We start from the raw sequence: 16067 nt of genomic DNA on the forward strand, positions 1-16067 counted from the left end.
CAAATCTCAATGTTGATGTCCATTATATTTATGTAAATAATATAATTCATCAAATCTCCCAAACCTGCCTCCAAACTGACAGGATTCATGGTTGAGTATATCTACAAAAAAACACTGCCCCTCTCTTTAAGACCTTTTTATATGATTGGAATGAAAACCAGAATCACGTGATTACGTCTTTAAACCAGCCAGCTACGTAGAACGTCTGCTGACGAATGACGTCAGAGACACGACCTTTTCCCACAGTATGATTTCACAATACACCTCTCTACAGAATACAATGTCTAAAATAAAAAATTAAACATTACTGAACTCTATGCCAATGCATCCTAGGACCTAGAAGTGACAATATGCCACATTAAAGTTCCATGTTTTGGTCAATTTTACTCCCCAATGTCATAAAGATTTAGATAATTTCCTCTAAATGCATCCGAATTATGTTCTTCTTTCTTGTTCTGTGTGTTCTGCATATATATATACAAATGTACAATCTCCTTTTTTCATCACTGTCGCTGAGATGACGTCGATGACCGAGCGCGAGGAGCAGGCTGCGCCAGGAAAGCTCCTCCTCTCCCATTTGCCGCTGTGCGCTTCCATCTCCATCGCTGGAGAACGGACAGGTAACCGCAATGTGTGTTCTCCTCTGGAGCGTCAGTGGAGCGGTTTTACGAAGTTTCTGGAATAGGAAATCGATAAATGGGATTAGGTAGTTTTGTTTTCGCTCGAGGCTGTGCCTGCGGAGGAGTGTGGGGTGCGGGATCCATGGGAATATTATGGACAGCGTGCGGCGCGTGTTCAGTATATAACCCGTCTCTGCGATTCAAGGGCTTCATCTGTTGCCGTCGCGCAATCGTATTTCTGTCCGTTACCGTGTACACATGTTTGTGTTGATGCGCGCGTCCGTGCATGCAGCTGTGCGTGCGCATGCGTGTGAGTGAGTGCAATTTTGAGAGTGTTGAACCCGCGCGTGCATCAGGGCTGCGTTGTTCAGGTGTTTTCAGGACACCTGCGGGGACTCGAGGATTAAATGGCGGACCTGTGTTTTGCTATGCAGGCAGGCTGTCATGACGTGGCTCACTGTTGTGCTGCATGTCGAGTGAAAAGTTAAACTGCTCCTATTTCGGTAATCATTATCTCCTTAAATTGTATGAAATTCTAACCGCACCACCCCCACCCCCTCCCTGTGCTCCTTAAGAACTAATCTGGAGGGTTTGGGCTTCTTTTCTTTGACATAGATATGAATAAGGCATCAATCTTTTAGCAGGTCAGGTTTGCATCGGAAGCTCCACAAAATACTTACAATGTTGTCCTCCCCTCAGGATGGAGGCCCTGTTGAATGAGTGGCTGTGGCAGGAGGAGTCCTGGCTTCCCCCTGGCATCAGCTGGCAGGACATTCGGATGGAGGAGAACGAAGGCCGCTTCCCTCTACCCAGAGATCTGGTCTACACCGTACCACTGGCCTTCACCTTCATAGCCCTCAGATACATCTTCGAGAGGTGAGACACACCTGCCTCCATCACGACTGCACTAGGAAATTGCAGTTTCCCCTTTACGTTGTTGTCATAACTGTGACTTGGACAACTGTGAGTACTAGTTGTCCATGTTTGTGCTGATCTTGGATTTTAGTTTTTCATGGAGTCTTAAGTTCAAACACATTGTGCGCGTCTCGTTTCCTCGTGGCAGTGGTCGTGGTTGCTGGCTGATGTGCCGTCTGCCCATCTGCCCGCGTAGCTCAGCGCGATAGCTCCTCCACCCTTCATTTGTGCACTCGGTAGATGGAGGGGAACAGACCCGATGGATGCAGTGGAAAGCAGCCATCATGAGTGGACAGTTTTAGCTGCTGACTGTGTGAAAAGGCCTCGCTCCTCCCAGATGGAAGGGACTCTGCCTTTGGAAATGTACGGCTGCCTGCCCCCCTTTCACTAAATATGACCAATAGTCTGTCATTTTAGTCAAATAAGATTTCCTGAATGGTGGTATGTAAAGTACCAGCATGCACTAGTGTTAGGGCTGGGCAGGTGTGTAGCCTGTGGTCCCTCTGTCTGTTGTTGTGGAAGACAGTGAATTATGAAGGTGTTGCTGAAGTCTTATTAGGAGGCTTGAGGGTGAAAGGGTGTGTTTTTATGCGATCGTCCCGGGTTTCAGCCTTTTCCCCCTGACAAAAAATGTCTCGTGAGGAAGTCCAAAAATATTAGTGCAAATAATGTCATGGGAAAAAAATTAGGTTAAGGAATGGGTCAAAAGAGGTTACGAAAAAGAAGTCAATATATGATATGTCAAAAAAACAACTCTGCCGACTATCAGCATCATTAGGAGCCATCTTGTTGCCATTAATCTCTTTTGCACTGTTGTGGGATCTCATTGAACATCTGTTGATGTAATTCACATTAGACTCTCAAGAATCACAATCCAGTCTGTTGTGCAATAAAGTTTTTATTGGAAAAAAATCCTATCTTATCTTCTCCCTCTTGTCCTTTCAGGCTCGTTGCTCTCCCGTTAAGCAAACATTTAGGTGTGAAGGACCGGATTCGGATTCAAGCCAATTCTGTCCCAAAGCTGGAGACCTTCTACAAACAGACAAGTCGTCAACCTTTGCAAGTTTGTACTACAGTTCTGCCTTGCCTTTGTTATGTTGGTGTGTTGAGGTCGGTTCGGTTGCATCTTGTCTGAAAAGCACGATAGTTTTGCAGGTTTTCTTTGGATGGGTCGTTGCTGTTTTGGAACCAAAAAAAACAACAAAGAAATTGCCCTAATTTACAAGTCCCACTAAAGCCAATTGATTTATTTGGTTCAACTGTATTTGGCCACGATGCAGGAAAACTTTTCATGAATACTATAATATTAATTTCTTCCTCCCGCAATGTGTTAAAATCGTTGCTTCTTTCAAAACGGATCAACGCACATTTTCAAGATTTATATATGTTATTACTATGGTCGTACGTGGGGCTGTTCATGTGCAAATGTGTATGTCCTGAGTTATTTGCACAACACATTTCCATGTGGCCTGGTCTAGCAGCCGCCCCAGTGGCACCTGCATGTTGCCTTTCTTGTTTAAGTAAATGTAAACACCGGGTCACAAAGATATGACACAGGTGCAAATGTAGCATGCTGATTTATTTGTACATTACAACTCGGTCGAGTATTGTTGGCTCCATCCTTTAATTCAACACAACAGTGTGTTACATTACATGTCAAAATAGAAAAAGATAGAAAGACGTGTGTTAAACCATTCAAATAAATGAAGGTTTCCTTTCAACAGCACCACAACCCTGATTCATGAAGCAAGAACGCAAATCAAATGGTTTGATTAAGCACAGATCTCCGTTTTGACAGCTCAGAGCTGTTGTTGTTCTGTTCTGTTCTCTTGCTCATGTCTCACATGTGAAGTATTATTATGTCTCAGAGAGGGAGACAGCAGCCTTGGTCAGAAATGAACATGCGTGCAACAATACTGAATGTGTGAATAGGTCTGTTTGTGTTTGTGTGTATTCAGAAGGAGGCGGTGAGCCTGGGGAGGCAGTGTGGAATCTCTCAGAGAAATATCCAGACCTGGTTCAGACAAAGAAGGAACCAGGACCGACCGAGCAGCACCAAAAAGTTCTGCGAGGCCTCGTGAGTTTTGGTTTTCCTAAGCACACGTATGCGTTTACATATTGTTATTAAGGTATGACATCTGCCTTTAAGGGAGAAAACAGCCAGGAGCCTTCCATACGTTTTCTTTTATTCAAATGGGAAAAGCAACAGTGGAATTCAGTGTTTTGGACTTAAACCTTTCACATTGATGTGTACATTCCTGCTTGGACATTTCCTAAATGTCTCCCCGATTAAGTCATTTAATTGATTCTGCAGCCTCTAACAACTAATGGTGTTTTTTTTGCATCTGTGCAGCTGGCGTTTTGTCTTCTACCTCATAGCCTTCACTGCGGGACTCGGCTCTTTAATTAATGTGAGTCTCTAAGTCACCTGTACACCTTTTTTAAAAGATCAGCCTGACTTACACATTGCAGGTATTTGTACTGTGTGAGAATACTCACATATGACACATAGCATGTTTGTGATGATTGTTTGATCTTACAGACGCCGTGGTTCTGGGATCATAGAGAGTGTTGGAGGGGTTATCCCAAACAGGTGGGCCAGAATAACCTTGAATTTGAAGCTCATGTTGGCATAAACTGTAAATCATTGTCAGGCCTCATAGGTTCGTTTTTTTGCTCTTTTTTTCTTTCATTTCAGAAAAGCAAGAAGTTCAAAACATTTTAAAGGCTTGATTTTTTTTGTGCATACAGCAGAAATACAACAGAAAAGGTTTCCATCAAAAGCTTTGGCAATGTGTGAATTGATTGTTTATTGCGAAAATGACAAACATTTGCTGGTTCTAGATTATCAAATGTTAATTTTCTCAATTGTATGTCGTTGTACAGTAAATATCTTTGGCTTGTCTTGTTGTTGGACTAAACACTCGTTATGAAAACGTCCCCTTAGACCCGTCTAACAATGGCCATTCATGCTTCTATACAAACGCTACACTTACACCTTCAAAAAAAGGGATGAGGAGAAATATCAACTGGGAGGAGCCCGACAAAATAAGAGCAGTATACTACACCCACTTACTGAGTCTGTGAAGCTTATATCTCCACGGGTTGATGGCAGTTAGGTATCTGTGCAGGTCGGCCTTCCCTTGGCCCGTCTCTCCGTATGCAGTTTGCGTGAGAACAGCTCCCGCAGGCCTCCCGTCAGCTGATCTTTTTTCCTTTTCCTGAGGTCTCGAGGCATCTGGCAGAAAGAAAGGATGCTTATACAAGGGTTATAGGCCACAGTCCGCTTCCCACCATTGTGTCGCTGCAAACTTTGAATGTTGTTTTGATGCAAGAGGTGTTTTGGTCCGTGAGGGAGCTTGAACTTTTCTGTCTTCCTCTCCTTCTGTAGCCCGTGGCTGAGGCCCATTACTGGTACTACATCTTGGAACTGGGCTTCTATCTGTCGCTACTTCTGTGCGTGTCTGTGGACGTCAAGCGAAAAGTGAGTGTGAGCTTGATTTTCAAAGAAGTAAACTCAAAACATCAGTGTCACGGTTTGGTTCTGCTATGTCTTATTTTGTAGTGTTCATGTCTCTTGTGTTCCTGGGTAACTTCACTTCCTGCCTTGTCCCGTGATTGCCTGAGTGTTTCCACCTGTGTCCAATCACCTGCACCTCCCTTGTGTATTTAAGCCCTGTGTGCCAGTTGTCCTTTGTCGCGTCATTGTCTACATGTCAGTGTTCAAAGTAAGTCAAGTCAAGTCAAGTCAAGTCTGTTTCATGTTTCCAGGTCCCTGTTTTGGTCGGTTTGTTTTCTCCTCCTTCCTCCCCTTTTTTGGTTGGAGCGATTTTGATTTTGTGAGTTCGACAATTAAAGTCCTTTTATTTTCTCATCACTCTGCATCTGAGTCCTCCCTTGCCCTCGCACCAGCCGTACTGACAGAATGACGCGACCAAAACCGGACTCAGCGGAGTGGGGTCACCAGGAACCATTCTGGCGGCTCTCCCCGGATACCGACCCCCACATCAACAGTCTCCTGATGGCCACTGCTCGACTACGTGCCGCCCTCAATCAGGTAGCAGAGTTTCAAAAGACCATGCCCCCGAACCCGGCTCCAAGACCCACGTCACCGGCCCCAGCTCCAGGACCTCCGGCCCCCAGACGCCCGTCAGCGCCCGTTCCGGCCCCCAGACGCCCGTCGGCGCCCGTTCCGGCGCCGAGACGCCCGTCAGCGCCCGTTCCTGCCCCGAGAACCCCGTCAGCGCCCGTTCCAGCCCCGAGAACCACGCCCCCGGCCCCGCGGCGCCTGACCATGACCCCTCCCTCCCACCCTCTTGGGACCGCCTGGAAGTCGGTCCTTGAAGGGGGGGTGGGGTCAGGGGTTGGGCCGGAGCCCCACGCCATGCAGCCGGAGCCGCACTGCTCGGCGCCCCCCGCCACGACGACGCCGCGGCTGCACTGCGCGGCGCCCCCCGCCACGACGACGCCGCAGCCGCACTGCTCGGCGCCCCCCGCCACGACAACGCCGCAGCCGCACTGCTCGGCGCCCCCCGCCAAGACGACGCCGCAGCCGCACTGCTCGGCGCCCCCCGCCACGACGACGCCGCAGCCGCACTGCTCGGCGCCCCCCGCCACGCAACGCCGCAGCCGCACTGCACGGCGCCCCCCGCCACGACGACGCCGCAGCCGCACTGCTCGGCGCCCCCCGCCACGACGACGCCGGAGCCGCACAGCTCGGCGCCCCACGCCAAGACGACGCCCCACGCCAAGACGACGCCGGAGCCGCACAGCTCGGCGCCCCACGCCAAGACGACGCCGGAGCCGCACAGCTCGGCGCCCCACGCCAAGACGACGCCGGAGCCGCACAGCTCGGCGCCCCACGCCACGACGACGCCGGAGCCGCACTGCTCGGCGCCCCACGCCACGACGACGCCGGAGCCGCACCGCCCGGCGCCCCCCGAAACCCCGAGGCCCGGTCGCCGACCCGGCAGACCCCCCGAGACCCCGAGGCCCGGTCGCCGACCCGGCAGACCCCCCGAGACCCCGAGGCCCGGTCGCCGACCCGGCAGACCCCCCGAGACCCTGAGGCCCGGTCGCCGACCCGGCAGACCCCCCGAGACCCCGAGGCCCGGTCGCCGACCCGGCAGATCCCCGAGGCCCGGTCGCCGACCCGGCAGACCCCCCGAGACCCCGAGGCCCGGTCGCCGACCCGGCAGACCCCCTGAGCACCCCACGCCCGGCCGCCGCCCCGGCAGGCCGCCGGACCATAGCTGTCGGGCCCCCACCCTCCCGCCCCTTGTCTGAGTTTCATGGTTCTGCCCCCCTTTAGGACCGTCTGGAATTCGGTCCTTGAGGGGGGGGTTCTGTCACGGTTTGGTTCTGCTATGTCTTATTTTGTAGTGTTCATGTCTCTTGTGTTCCTGGGTAACTTCACTTCCTGCCTTGTCCCGTGATTGCCTGAGTGTTTCCACCTGTGTCCAATCACCTGCACCTCCCTTGTGTATTTAAGCCCTGTGTGCCAGTTGTCCTTTGTCGCGTCATTGTCTACATGTCAGTGTTCAAAGTAAGTCAAGTCAAGTCAAGTCTGTTTCATGTTTCCAGGTCCCTGTTTTGGTCGGTTTGTTTTCTCCTCCTTCCTCCCCTTTTTTGGTTGGAGCGATTTTGATTTTGTGAGTTCGACAATTAAAGTCCTTTTATTTTCTCATCACTCTGCATCTGAGTCCTCCCTTGCCCTCGCACCAGCCGTACTGACAATCAGAGCCATATCCCACAGCTAGACACACATGATTTCTTTTTCATTTCCTCTTATTGTGGGTCTACATTTTTAGACCAAAAGGCCAAACGGCATCCCTCAAACGCTTTGCATAGTGAATGTGGTTTTTCTCTTGGACAGTAATACTTAATACTGGTTAATAGCATTAAATTAGTGTTGCAAGATGTCAAATATGTATATGTATAGAAACGACAGTAAAACACTATGCTAGAACGCCCAATTACATTAAATAATGAATGTGATCTATTTGTCGTGTTTTTCATTCTTAAGTAAACCAGCTGAGATGCTTGATGCGGCTGTTGCAGCTTACTTAGCAAATGTCCTTATTTCAGTGAGAAAAAGACTGGTTTTGCATGATTCAGCCTCCAAGCTGCCCATCAAAATATATGAGCTTCAAACCAAGCAACAAATGACTTCAGACAACATGTACATCTGCTGTTCCAATAATTGGACCGACTCAGGACCGCAGACCAGAGACTATACATCTTCTTCACACTCTGTGCCCTGTGTGTCCATGTGTGCCTTCCAGGACTTCAAGGAGCAGGTAATTCATCACATCGCCACCTTGTTCCTCATCGGTTTCTCCTACTGTGCCAACTATGTGAGGGTTGGCACTCTGGTGATGCTGGTGCACGACTCCTCCGACTTCCTTCTCGAGGTAAACCACCACACAGTCCCTGCAGATGGTCTGGGTACTTTACGTTGGAGAAAAGGAAAGGAGAAAATGTATTGCAAGTTAAGTGAATTGTGTTTCCTCACAGGCAAGGTGATGAAATGCCAAAAACATTGCACAACGGTCACAGGGAATCTGACTCAAATAGAGCAATTGTGTAATTCATTTGCAGACGTCATTGCGGTATTTGATTTAAAAAAAACAAATAACCTTTGCAATACCCTTTTTTTTATAGTCAATCAGAAACTCCTGTAAAGCCATAAATGTCTTAAGGGGACTCATTTGGTATATTAGAAATGTAATTATATTGTGGATTTGAATGTCTGATTTCATTAACCTCTGTCCAGCCACTCACGTGATAATATGTACATTGAAAAAACATGTTTTTTTCTTGTTCCCCATTTCTTCTTCTTTGTGCTTCTTTTCTTCTTAGCGCAAATGTTTGTGATAGTTTCTGTGTCATAACAAACCAAAATTAAGGAATGAGGTCCGGGAGACAATCCTACATGTAAAAGTATTTAAGTCTGACGCACAGAACCTCTTTTTGGCTGCTCAGTCGCTGTAGAAACAGCAACAGAGACGGCCTGGGGTTGCATGCAGAGATTAACCATGCGTGTGCAATAGTTTGGTTTGGAAAACTCAACGGAGAATCTTCTTGTGAAAGTCTGCCAAGATGTTCCACTACGCTGGCTGGACGAGGACGTGTGACTCGCTCTTTGTCATCTTCGCTCTGGTGTTCCTGGTGACGAGGCTGGTGGTGTTTCCTGGCAGGTACAAAATGTCATGTTTTGAAATGCAAAGCTCCATTTCTCTGTTTTGTTGTTTTCCTTAGCAACAAACACATTGCATTGCACACAGCCTGAAACTTAGTGAGTGAACCTGTTTTTTTGGGGGGCGGGGGGGGTCATAGGGTTTGCAACTCTGTGTCCTGAGTAGCTCAGCTTTTACACAAATAGTTCTATTACATATTACGTATTACTTCAGTGTGTTCTGGTTTGCTACCTGAGAGCAGAAGATTTACCGTTCCAAGAGGTGATAAACAGTATTTAAGGGGTCAAAGTGCTCTTAACCTTTAAAGCTCTGTCTTACTGTTTCCTTACCAGAGTGGTCCACACAACGTTGGTGCTGTCTCTAGAATTCTTCCAGCCCTTCTTTGGTTATTATTTCTTCAACACCCTTCTGTTAGTGCTGCAAGCACTGCACATCTTCTGGGCTTACCTCATCCTGCGTATGATCTACAAGTTTGTGTTCCTGGGCAAGGTGAGAAGATTGCAAATTCAAAGGGAAGGGGGTGTGAGTTGCCTCCGCTCCAGGAATTGTAGAACATTGGTTTTTCTTTCGTTACACAGGTGGAGCGCGATGAACGTAGCGACGAGGAAAGTGAGGTCGACGATGAGGAGGAGGAAGCGCCAGAGGAAGGAGACGAGGGGAGCGAGAAGCAAAGGAAGCGCACAATCAACTGCAAACTGGCATCGCTGGCTAACAACTGTGTCCTGAACAATCTGACTAACCAGAGGAAGATGAACTGCAGACGACGCAAAGCCAGATAGTGGAGTAACGTACTTCTTTTTGAATGAATGATGATACATGCACATGGCTTGTTCACCCAACACGGTCCATTGGCCTTTGCCAAACAGGACATGCATGAATCCTGCTTATCTTTGATGAAAAAAGAGAGCAAAGAAACACAGACGATCTGCTCACCCAGTGGAAACACTCATTCCACAGCATACAGTATCAATTACAAAACAAGCAGAAAGGGAAATATATTGTACAACAAATCATTTTGTTTTTGTATATTTTGTAATCATGTAGTTTTTTTATTATAGTATTCATGAATTCATAATGAATGCAAGTACCTGGACCTAAAAGTAAAGCTCGAATCCTTCTTTGGTCAATAAGGAATACCACATGTTTAACGCAAAGTCAAACTGATTCCGTCTAATACATGTAATGATGATGTTTTAATGAGAGCAACTTGAATAGTATTCATTCCCACAGCTTTGTATCCACATACACGGACGGTATGGCTGATTGTACATAGACTATCAAGAATATATGTTATAGTAAATAGGTTGATAGACCACTTTATATTTTTTTTATGAAGCAGGCAGTTTGTATGTTGATGTACTCTGTGGCAGAATCTCTAAAGCCATGTAATGGACATGCTCACTTTTCAAAAGAGTTACAGCGCCTCCTGGTGTACAAATAACAATATTTCTCCACTGCTAAAATGATGCCTTTGAAAATGCCTGCTCATAGAAATATGGATTTAAACCGTGTGTTTGTTTTTCCTTTTCTACTTTAAATATCATTGTGACAGCATGCTTTCTCAACAAGGTTTTTGTCACGGTCTGCTCCACTGGCCTTTGGTTCTGTGCCTTGGCTGCTGTTTTTACCGTAGTCTGTGAATGGTTTTAATATTTTGATTGAAATGTTGGGGGGTGCTGGTGGTGAACAAGTATGCCATAAAGGTTGTGCAAATAGATTGGTATTGGGGAAATGTGGTATGTTTATTAGAAGAGAAGTCGACTAAGGTTCAATGCTTTATGGCTCACATGAAATGTTAACATTTAAAGGGCTGGCCGCTGTGTACCATTTAGGGGATTTAGTGGCATTTAAACACTGAAAGACACGGCTCAGTGTATTTCAGCGGTGTCCAAACTCCAAAGTGTCGTAATTAACAGATATAGTGTTCAGAAAGTATTATTAATCACAGTATACACAGAAGTTCATTAATGACAAAAAACAGATGTTATATTTCCACAGGTTAGTTTCAGGATGAGACAGTTAAGTAAAAACTGTGTTGTGTCCCTCAGTAGCTGAGGCCTACATCACAGAGTGGGATTTAATCAAGTGCACTAAAAGGGCTGATCCACTGAATAACCCATGACCCACACTAAAATATCTGTGTTTATTTAATAGATGTAAAACCCATAGAAACATCCCTTTTCCATGAAAGTAACACTGCACACTGTTCTCCTGTGCACATGGATGCTTTCCTGATATGTTGGCCTGCTGGAAGGTTTTAAATAAATGATTTCTATTAAATAAGTTAGTACTGCTGTTTTTTTTTCTTCATATTTTTGCTGTAAGTCTCAATCATGGTAGAACATATTTGAGTCGATTGCCTTTTCGTCAGTCACATCACGTGGTCATTCTCACGGTGACACACCCTCTAAGTGGCACGGGGCAGGCTATGGCATCATCCACCTCAATGCAAGTATCTACGTAAGGGTCCACGAGCACCATGTTTGGGAACGCTTTGTTACTCTTCCTCTCGCTGACCAGGTACATCTGGCCGCTGATTGTTGTGCAGCCGCAGAAGAACTTCCTGTCCAGACGTTCCTCCTCCAGCACGGTCCACTCGTCTGTCTCCACGTCCAAACGCATGGCTTGGCCTCCAAACAGGTAAAGGGCACCGTTGAGCTCAGTGGCAACCAGGTCGTATCTGGTATCAAAAAACAAACAACAAAAAATCAAATAAAAATCATACCACATTATTTTCAAACAACAATGTACTAATTAAGAAATATGAGTTTGTTTCAGAATGCACTCACCTTGGAAATGGAGAATAGGAAACCACATCCCACTGATCGTTCTTCACCATGTACCTCTGGACTCCACCATACACCTCCCCGTTTTCATCCAGGCCACACGCCACATAGACACACGAGCCCAGAGCAGCAGTGGCTGCCCTCTCCACAGGCCTGACCATGGGGCTGACCTCCTCCCAGCTCTCCTCTGACCCCAGCACTAGCCTTTCTACGTCGGCCATAAGCCCTTCATCCATGCTGCCCCCCAGGACATACAGTGAGGAGTCTAGCCCTATGGAGCAGTGGCTGTGCCGGCACCTCTGCAGGGCCGGCCCGTCCACCCAGCGCTGGTTCCCACATTGGTATATCCTGACCCAGTCCACACTGAACCACAGCACGTCCCGGAAGAAGCCACCTGTCACAACCACATTGTCCCCTACATAGTTGGAGAATGAGAAAATCAATACAATGTATGGATTTGAATGTGAAATATATAAGTTGTGTCAATTGGAGTGTAATAAAGACAGATGATAGAGATGCATCACCATGTAAACACTTTCCAATCAAATCTATCATTACCCAATGAAGCTACCGAGTACTGGGTTAGGTTCTTCCTCTGCAGAGGGGGACAACTCTGCCATCTACCACTGGGTGGGTGAAATTGGTACAGTGACTGCTTTTCCTGGTCGTGAGGTCCACCCAGGACAAAGAGGGTCTCTCTGGCCCTGGTCCTCGTCATCGATCTGCCCATCGACCAAGCTGCCGGGAAGTGTTCATTCAGCGTGCGGATGAGCTTGCCTCTGGGGTCGGAGCTGTTCATTTTGGTCAAAAGTCCCGTGATAAATGGCAAAGAGAGCGACTCTGGCCTCACCAGCTGAATGAGCTCCAGAAAATGTTCCTCTCGTTTCGAATCAAATGACACCCAGCGCAGGGTGGCATCCACGGCCAGATCGTCTTTGTGGATGGCAAGGTCATCACTGGCGAGAAGGTCTGCGACAGTCTCCTTAGACAGGGACAGGAAGTCCTCCTGGGCGACGATAGCAGAGAAATGCGTGAGCACGACCTGTCGCGCCGCGGTGTACAGCTGAGTGCAGCCCCGCTGCCAGGCCAAGGCCATCATTCCCAGACAGTTGCTGAGGTGCAGCTCGCGCTCCAGGAACTTACAGCACAAAAGCCTGGCGTGCTCCAGTTGTAAAAAGTCTGCGGCCTCAAGAATCCCAAGAACGTTTTCCCTCTCCAGAGCCAGGTTGGATTTCTTGCTGTGTTCCATCAAAACCTTGAAATGCTGCAGACTCACACCTTTGATCTCAACTTTCCTTTTGCTGCTCTCTAGGCCGCCGCCAAAAAACAGAGCCCTGAAGTAGGGACTCTGGAGAGCCAGCTGTTGACGGTTGACATAAAAACTCTCTCCTTCTACTTGTAGAATGCCATCGGGGATAACAACAGGCGCAGGGTTAGAGTCTGCCATATGCAAGAAGGGTCTTTCCTGCTCACGTTTGTTCACCTTTTCAGAGAGAACTGTGTATTTAAAGCTCTGAGGTTTCAGCTCAGTGTCGGCAAAGCACGCCATTTCTCCGACACACCAAAGGTCTTCTGGACATTTCCTCGGTCTCCTTCTAGTTTACAACACACCAACTGGTGATATTAATAGACGTCCCCTTCCTGACTGACTGGCTAAAAGCAACAACGAAAGGGAGGTCAGTATGAGAGACGAATGATGATTATAACACAGAGTCAGAAACGTATCATTACGCGCTAATTTTCTGATTAGTAAACTGTGATCATGTTTAATGTTCACAGTAAATGTAATGTAATGTAATGTAATTTTACTGTTAGCAAATGAATACTACTAGAACGACCAAGTGACGTCAGCTACAGACGCTCGAGGATTTGATTGGTGGAATACTTCTGGGGTCACCGTTTCACTTCCGTGTCACACAGCGAACATGGCGGTGAGTTCATATGGCTACAGCTTTCATTCAAACATATTTTAAATGTTGCTCCCATACATTTAGCTTACGAATAGTAAAAAAAATGGCTCCCTTGAGCCAGTTGGGTTTATTCCGAATATGACGTCCGAGAGGTACTCGAAATGAACGTGGCTTTAGCTCTTCCGTTTGCTAACTTGGCTAGCCGAGCGGAGCTAACCTCCGAGTCCGTGTTTGTTTGCGGCGAGCTTTCATCTTAAACTTACTAACGTTAATTAATGTCCGTTTGCCCTGTGCAGGATAAAGAAAAGAAGAAAAAGGAGAGCATCTTCGACTTGTCAAAATACATCGACAAGCCAATTCGTGTGAAGTTTCAAGGAGGACGAGAGGGTAAGAAGTCCTGAAGATAACATGCTACCGTTAATGCTAACTAAATTAGCATTTAGAAATCGGACATAACGTTATTTGCGTACGGTTATTGATTTCCTGGCTAATGAGCGCTTTATTCTGTCTCGTTCCCTCTCAGCCAGCGGTGTCCTGAAGGGTTTCGATCCTCTGTTGAACCTGGTGTTGGATGGTACTATCGAGTACATGCGTGGTAAGTCAAATTGGCCAAAAACACTCCAGCAGGTGTTCGGGAGATGTGACGTTAATTTGTACTTGAATAGAGCAAAACTTTTTAAACTATACCGTTTAGTGGCCATAATCCAAATAGAAGTTCCATTTGCCTGGGAATTCTCACAGCCTGAAAGCAAAATATAAATTTTAATCCCATCGCTGTATGTCAACGTTTTGTCACCAGATTTATTTTGGGATGTGTACTGTAAGCCATTATTTTATATTTTTATACGGTTAGATGGAATCCAGCGTTCTGATTGGTTGAGCGTGAGTCACGAGGTGTACATTATTGACCGATAATGTGTCGTGACTCCTCCTGCTTCTTACCTACAAGAAGCTCTCAAGCTTTAACAATGTCCTAGTTTTCTAAAATTCCTCACGAAGCAAGAAGAGCTATAAGCGAGGACACACAGGTGCATCTGTATAGGAAGTGATTCCCCGGTAGGGTTAGTTAATAGTGGTAAAAAAATTAACTGTACAGTGTACCTCTTTTTAATTTTTTTTTATAAAGGCCTTTGTTTGGATTGATCTTCACGCCTACTTGTAAAACGTTCATTCTTTTATCTCTACCTTAATCCATCCAGACCCAGATGACCAGCTGAAGCTGACAGAAGACACCAGGCAGCTGGGTCTGGTGGTCTGCAGAGGAACCTCCGTTGTGCTAATCTGTCCACAGGACGGCATGGAGGCTATACCAAACCCTTTCGTACAGCAACAGGATGGCTAATACGCAACCGATCATTCGCTTCATTCACTCACACCCACACAACCATGCACACACTTTGTGGTGTTTTTTTCTGTTGTTTAAATTTTAAAGGAAACATAACTGTATTATTGTGTCAAACCCAGCAAATTTCTGTTGATAATCATAAGTTGTACAGCAAATGGGCGCTTGGAAGCACTTCAGCTTTGTTTGTCTGTTGTGTGAAAAGATTTGAGTTGTAAAGAGCCCACGAGTTTGGGAAGAGTTAACCGTACCATTTTCTTTTATCCTCAATAAGAAACTTTTTACTATTCTTTGTTGTTTTTGATAATAAAATAAAAATAAATCTATTGAGTGTTTTGAATTTGTATTAGTGGCTGGTAAATATTTTGTTGAATGGTATTTAAAACCTTTCAGTTTTTACTTTGTGAACAAACTGCTGCATTTCCCACAGCTGCATCCACTAACGTGTTCCTTGTTATCTTTGACAGTGTTTAAAAGAATTAAGCCCCTGAAGCCTCCCTGCACACACAGGGGCAGTTGTCATAACAATTGGGTCTTTTCTGCTTTAAGTGTAATAATATTGTAAGTATGCTGATTTGCTGTTGAAATGGCAAAGCAATTCTTGTTGAAGCAGAATCCCACTGACTTTATATTTTACAACTGATTAAGTTTTCTTGCATACCCAACTGGAGGTTACCGATTTAGATTTTAGTGTGTTAACCTTTTTTTAATTTTATCCTGGATCTGCAAACCAGAACGTCTTCACCCGCTTTTTGTCTAACCTCAAAGCACTAGATCAACAAAAAAAAGGACCCTGTGTTGTGAACCTGGGACTCGCGGGCTGGTTTCCAGGAGGCTTCGCTCCTCCTCTGCTGCCCGGGTAGTGTGTCCACGCAGCACGGACGGCCGGCCACGGGACACGGGACACTCAAGACATTTTCGGCCCGTTTTTTGTTTTTCAACGTCTTCCTCGCGTGCGTGGTGTCAACGAGTAACGCGTATTTGATCTATGCACCTGGGAGATTATGGGATCCCTGAGCTGACCGGGGAAATGCCTGTGTACATCGGGGTGGAACCGAAGGGATCAATACGGACGGGAGGAGGGTCGGCCTTGGGAGGGGTTCGCGAAGCTTTGTAAAGTCAACTGAGAAGGTGAGCTGCCCGCGGCACGCCCCGCCGCAGGTGGAACAAATAGCCGACCCCTCTGTCCTCCCCCCGAGAGCTGCGTGGGGACCGAGAACGTCCGCGTCCAGAGGAGAGAAGTGAGTTTACGTCGGAACATAAAGCCTCTATTGTCTCCTGGAGCCCCGCCGTGG

The 16067-nt window shown here is 46.7% G+C and overlaps 3 protein-coding genes across 4 annotated transcripts; 2 read left to right on the top strand and 1 right to left on the bottom strand.

The window, feature by feature from the left end:
* The first annotated feature begins 525 nt into the window (after positions 1-525).
* LOC119216838 (ceramide synthase 2-like) lies at positions 526-9930 on the top strand. 2 transcript variants are annotated; one of them, XM_037469991.2, is made up of 11 exons: positions 526-620; positions 1320-1496; positions 2481-2598; positions 3494-3612; positions 3889-3946; positions 4078-4128; positions 4927-5019; positions 7820-7948; positions 8628-8734; positions 9067-9223; positions 9313-9930. In XM_037469991.2, exons 2-11 carry the CDS (start codon positions 1321-1323, stop codon positions 9511-9513), a joined length of 1209 nt encoding a protein of 402 aa, XP_037325888.2. In that variant the 5' UTR covers positions 526-620; position 1320; the 3' UTR covers positions 9514-9930. The 2 variants fall into 2 exon arrangements, with proteins under 2 accessions (XP_037325888.2, XP_037325889.2); XM_037469992.2 differs by having other exon boundaries at positions 615-751.
* Positions 9931-10910: 980 nt separating this feature from the next.
* LOC119216837 (kelch-like protein 23) lies at positions 10911-13200 on the bottom strand. The gene is made up of 3 exons (XM_037469988.2): positions 12079-13200; positions 11524-11935; positions 10911-11414 (listed from the first exon to the last, which is right to left on the bottom strand). Exons 1-3 carry the CDS (start codon positions 13067-13069, stop codon positions 11111-11113), a joined length of 1707 nt encoding a protein of 568 aa, XP_037325885.2. The 5' UTR covers positions 13070-13200; the 3' UTR covers positions 10911-11110.
* Positions 13201-13339: 139 nt separating this feature from the next.
* Positions 13340-15099, top strand: lsm7 (LSM7 homolog, U6 small nuclear RNA and mRNA degradation associated). Its single transcript, XM_037469993.2, has 4 exons — positions 13340-13451; positions 13727-13817; positions 13954-14025; positions 14630-15099. Exons 1-4 carry the CDS (start codon positions 13446-13448, stop codon positions 14770-14772), a joined length of 312 nt encoding a protein of 103 aa, XP_037325890.1. The 5' UTR covers positions 13340-13445; the 3' UTR covers positions 14773-15099.
* The last annotated feature ends 968 nt before the right edge of the window (positions 15100-16067 follow it).

The sequence above is a fragment of the Pungitius pungitius genome, chromosome 7, assembly GCF_949316345.1.
Source record: "Pungitius pungitius chromosome 7, fPunPun2.1, whole genome shotgun sequence".
In the NCBI taxonomy this organism is placed as follows: domain Eukaryota; kingdom Metazoa; phylum Chordata; class Actinopteri; order Perciformes; family Gasterosteidae; genus Pungitius; species Pungitius pungitius.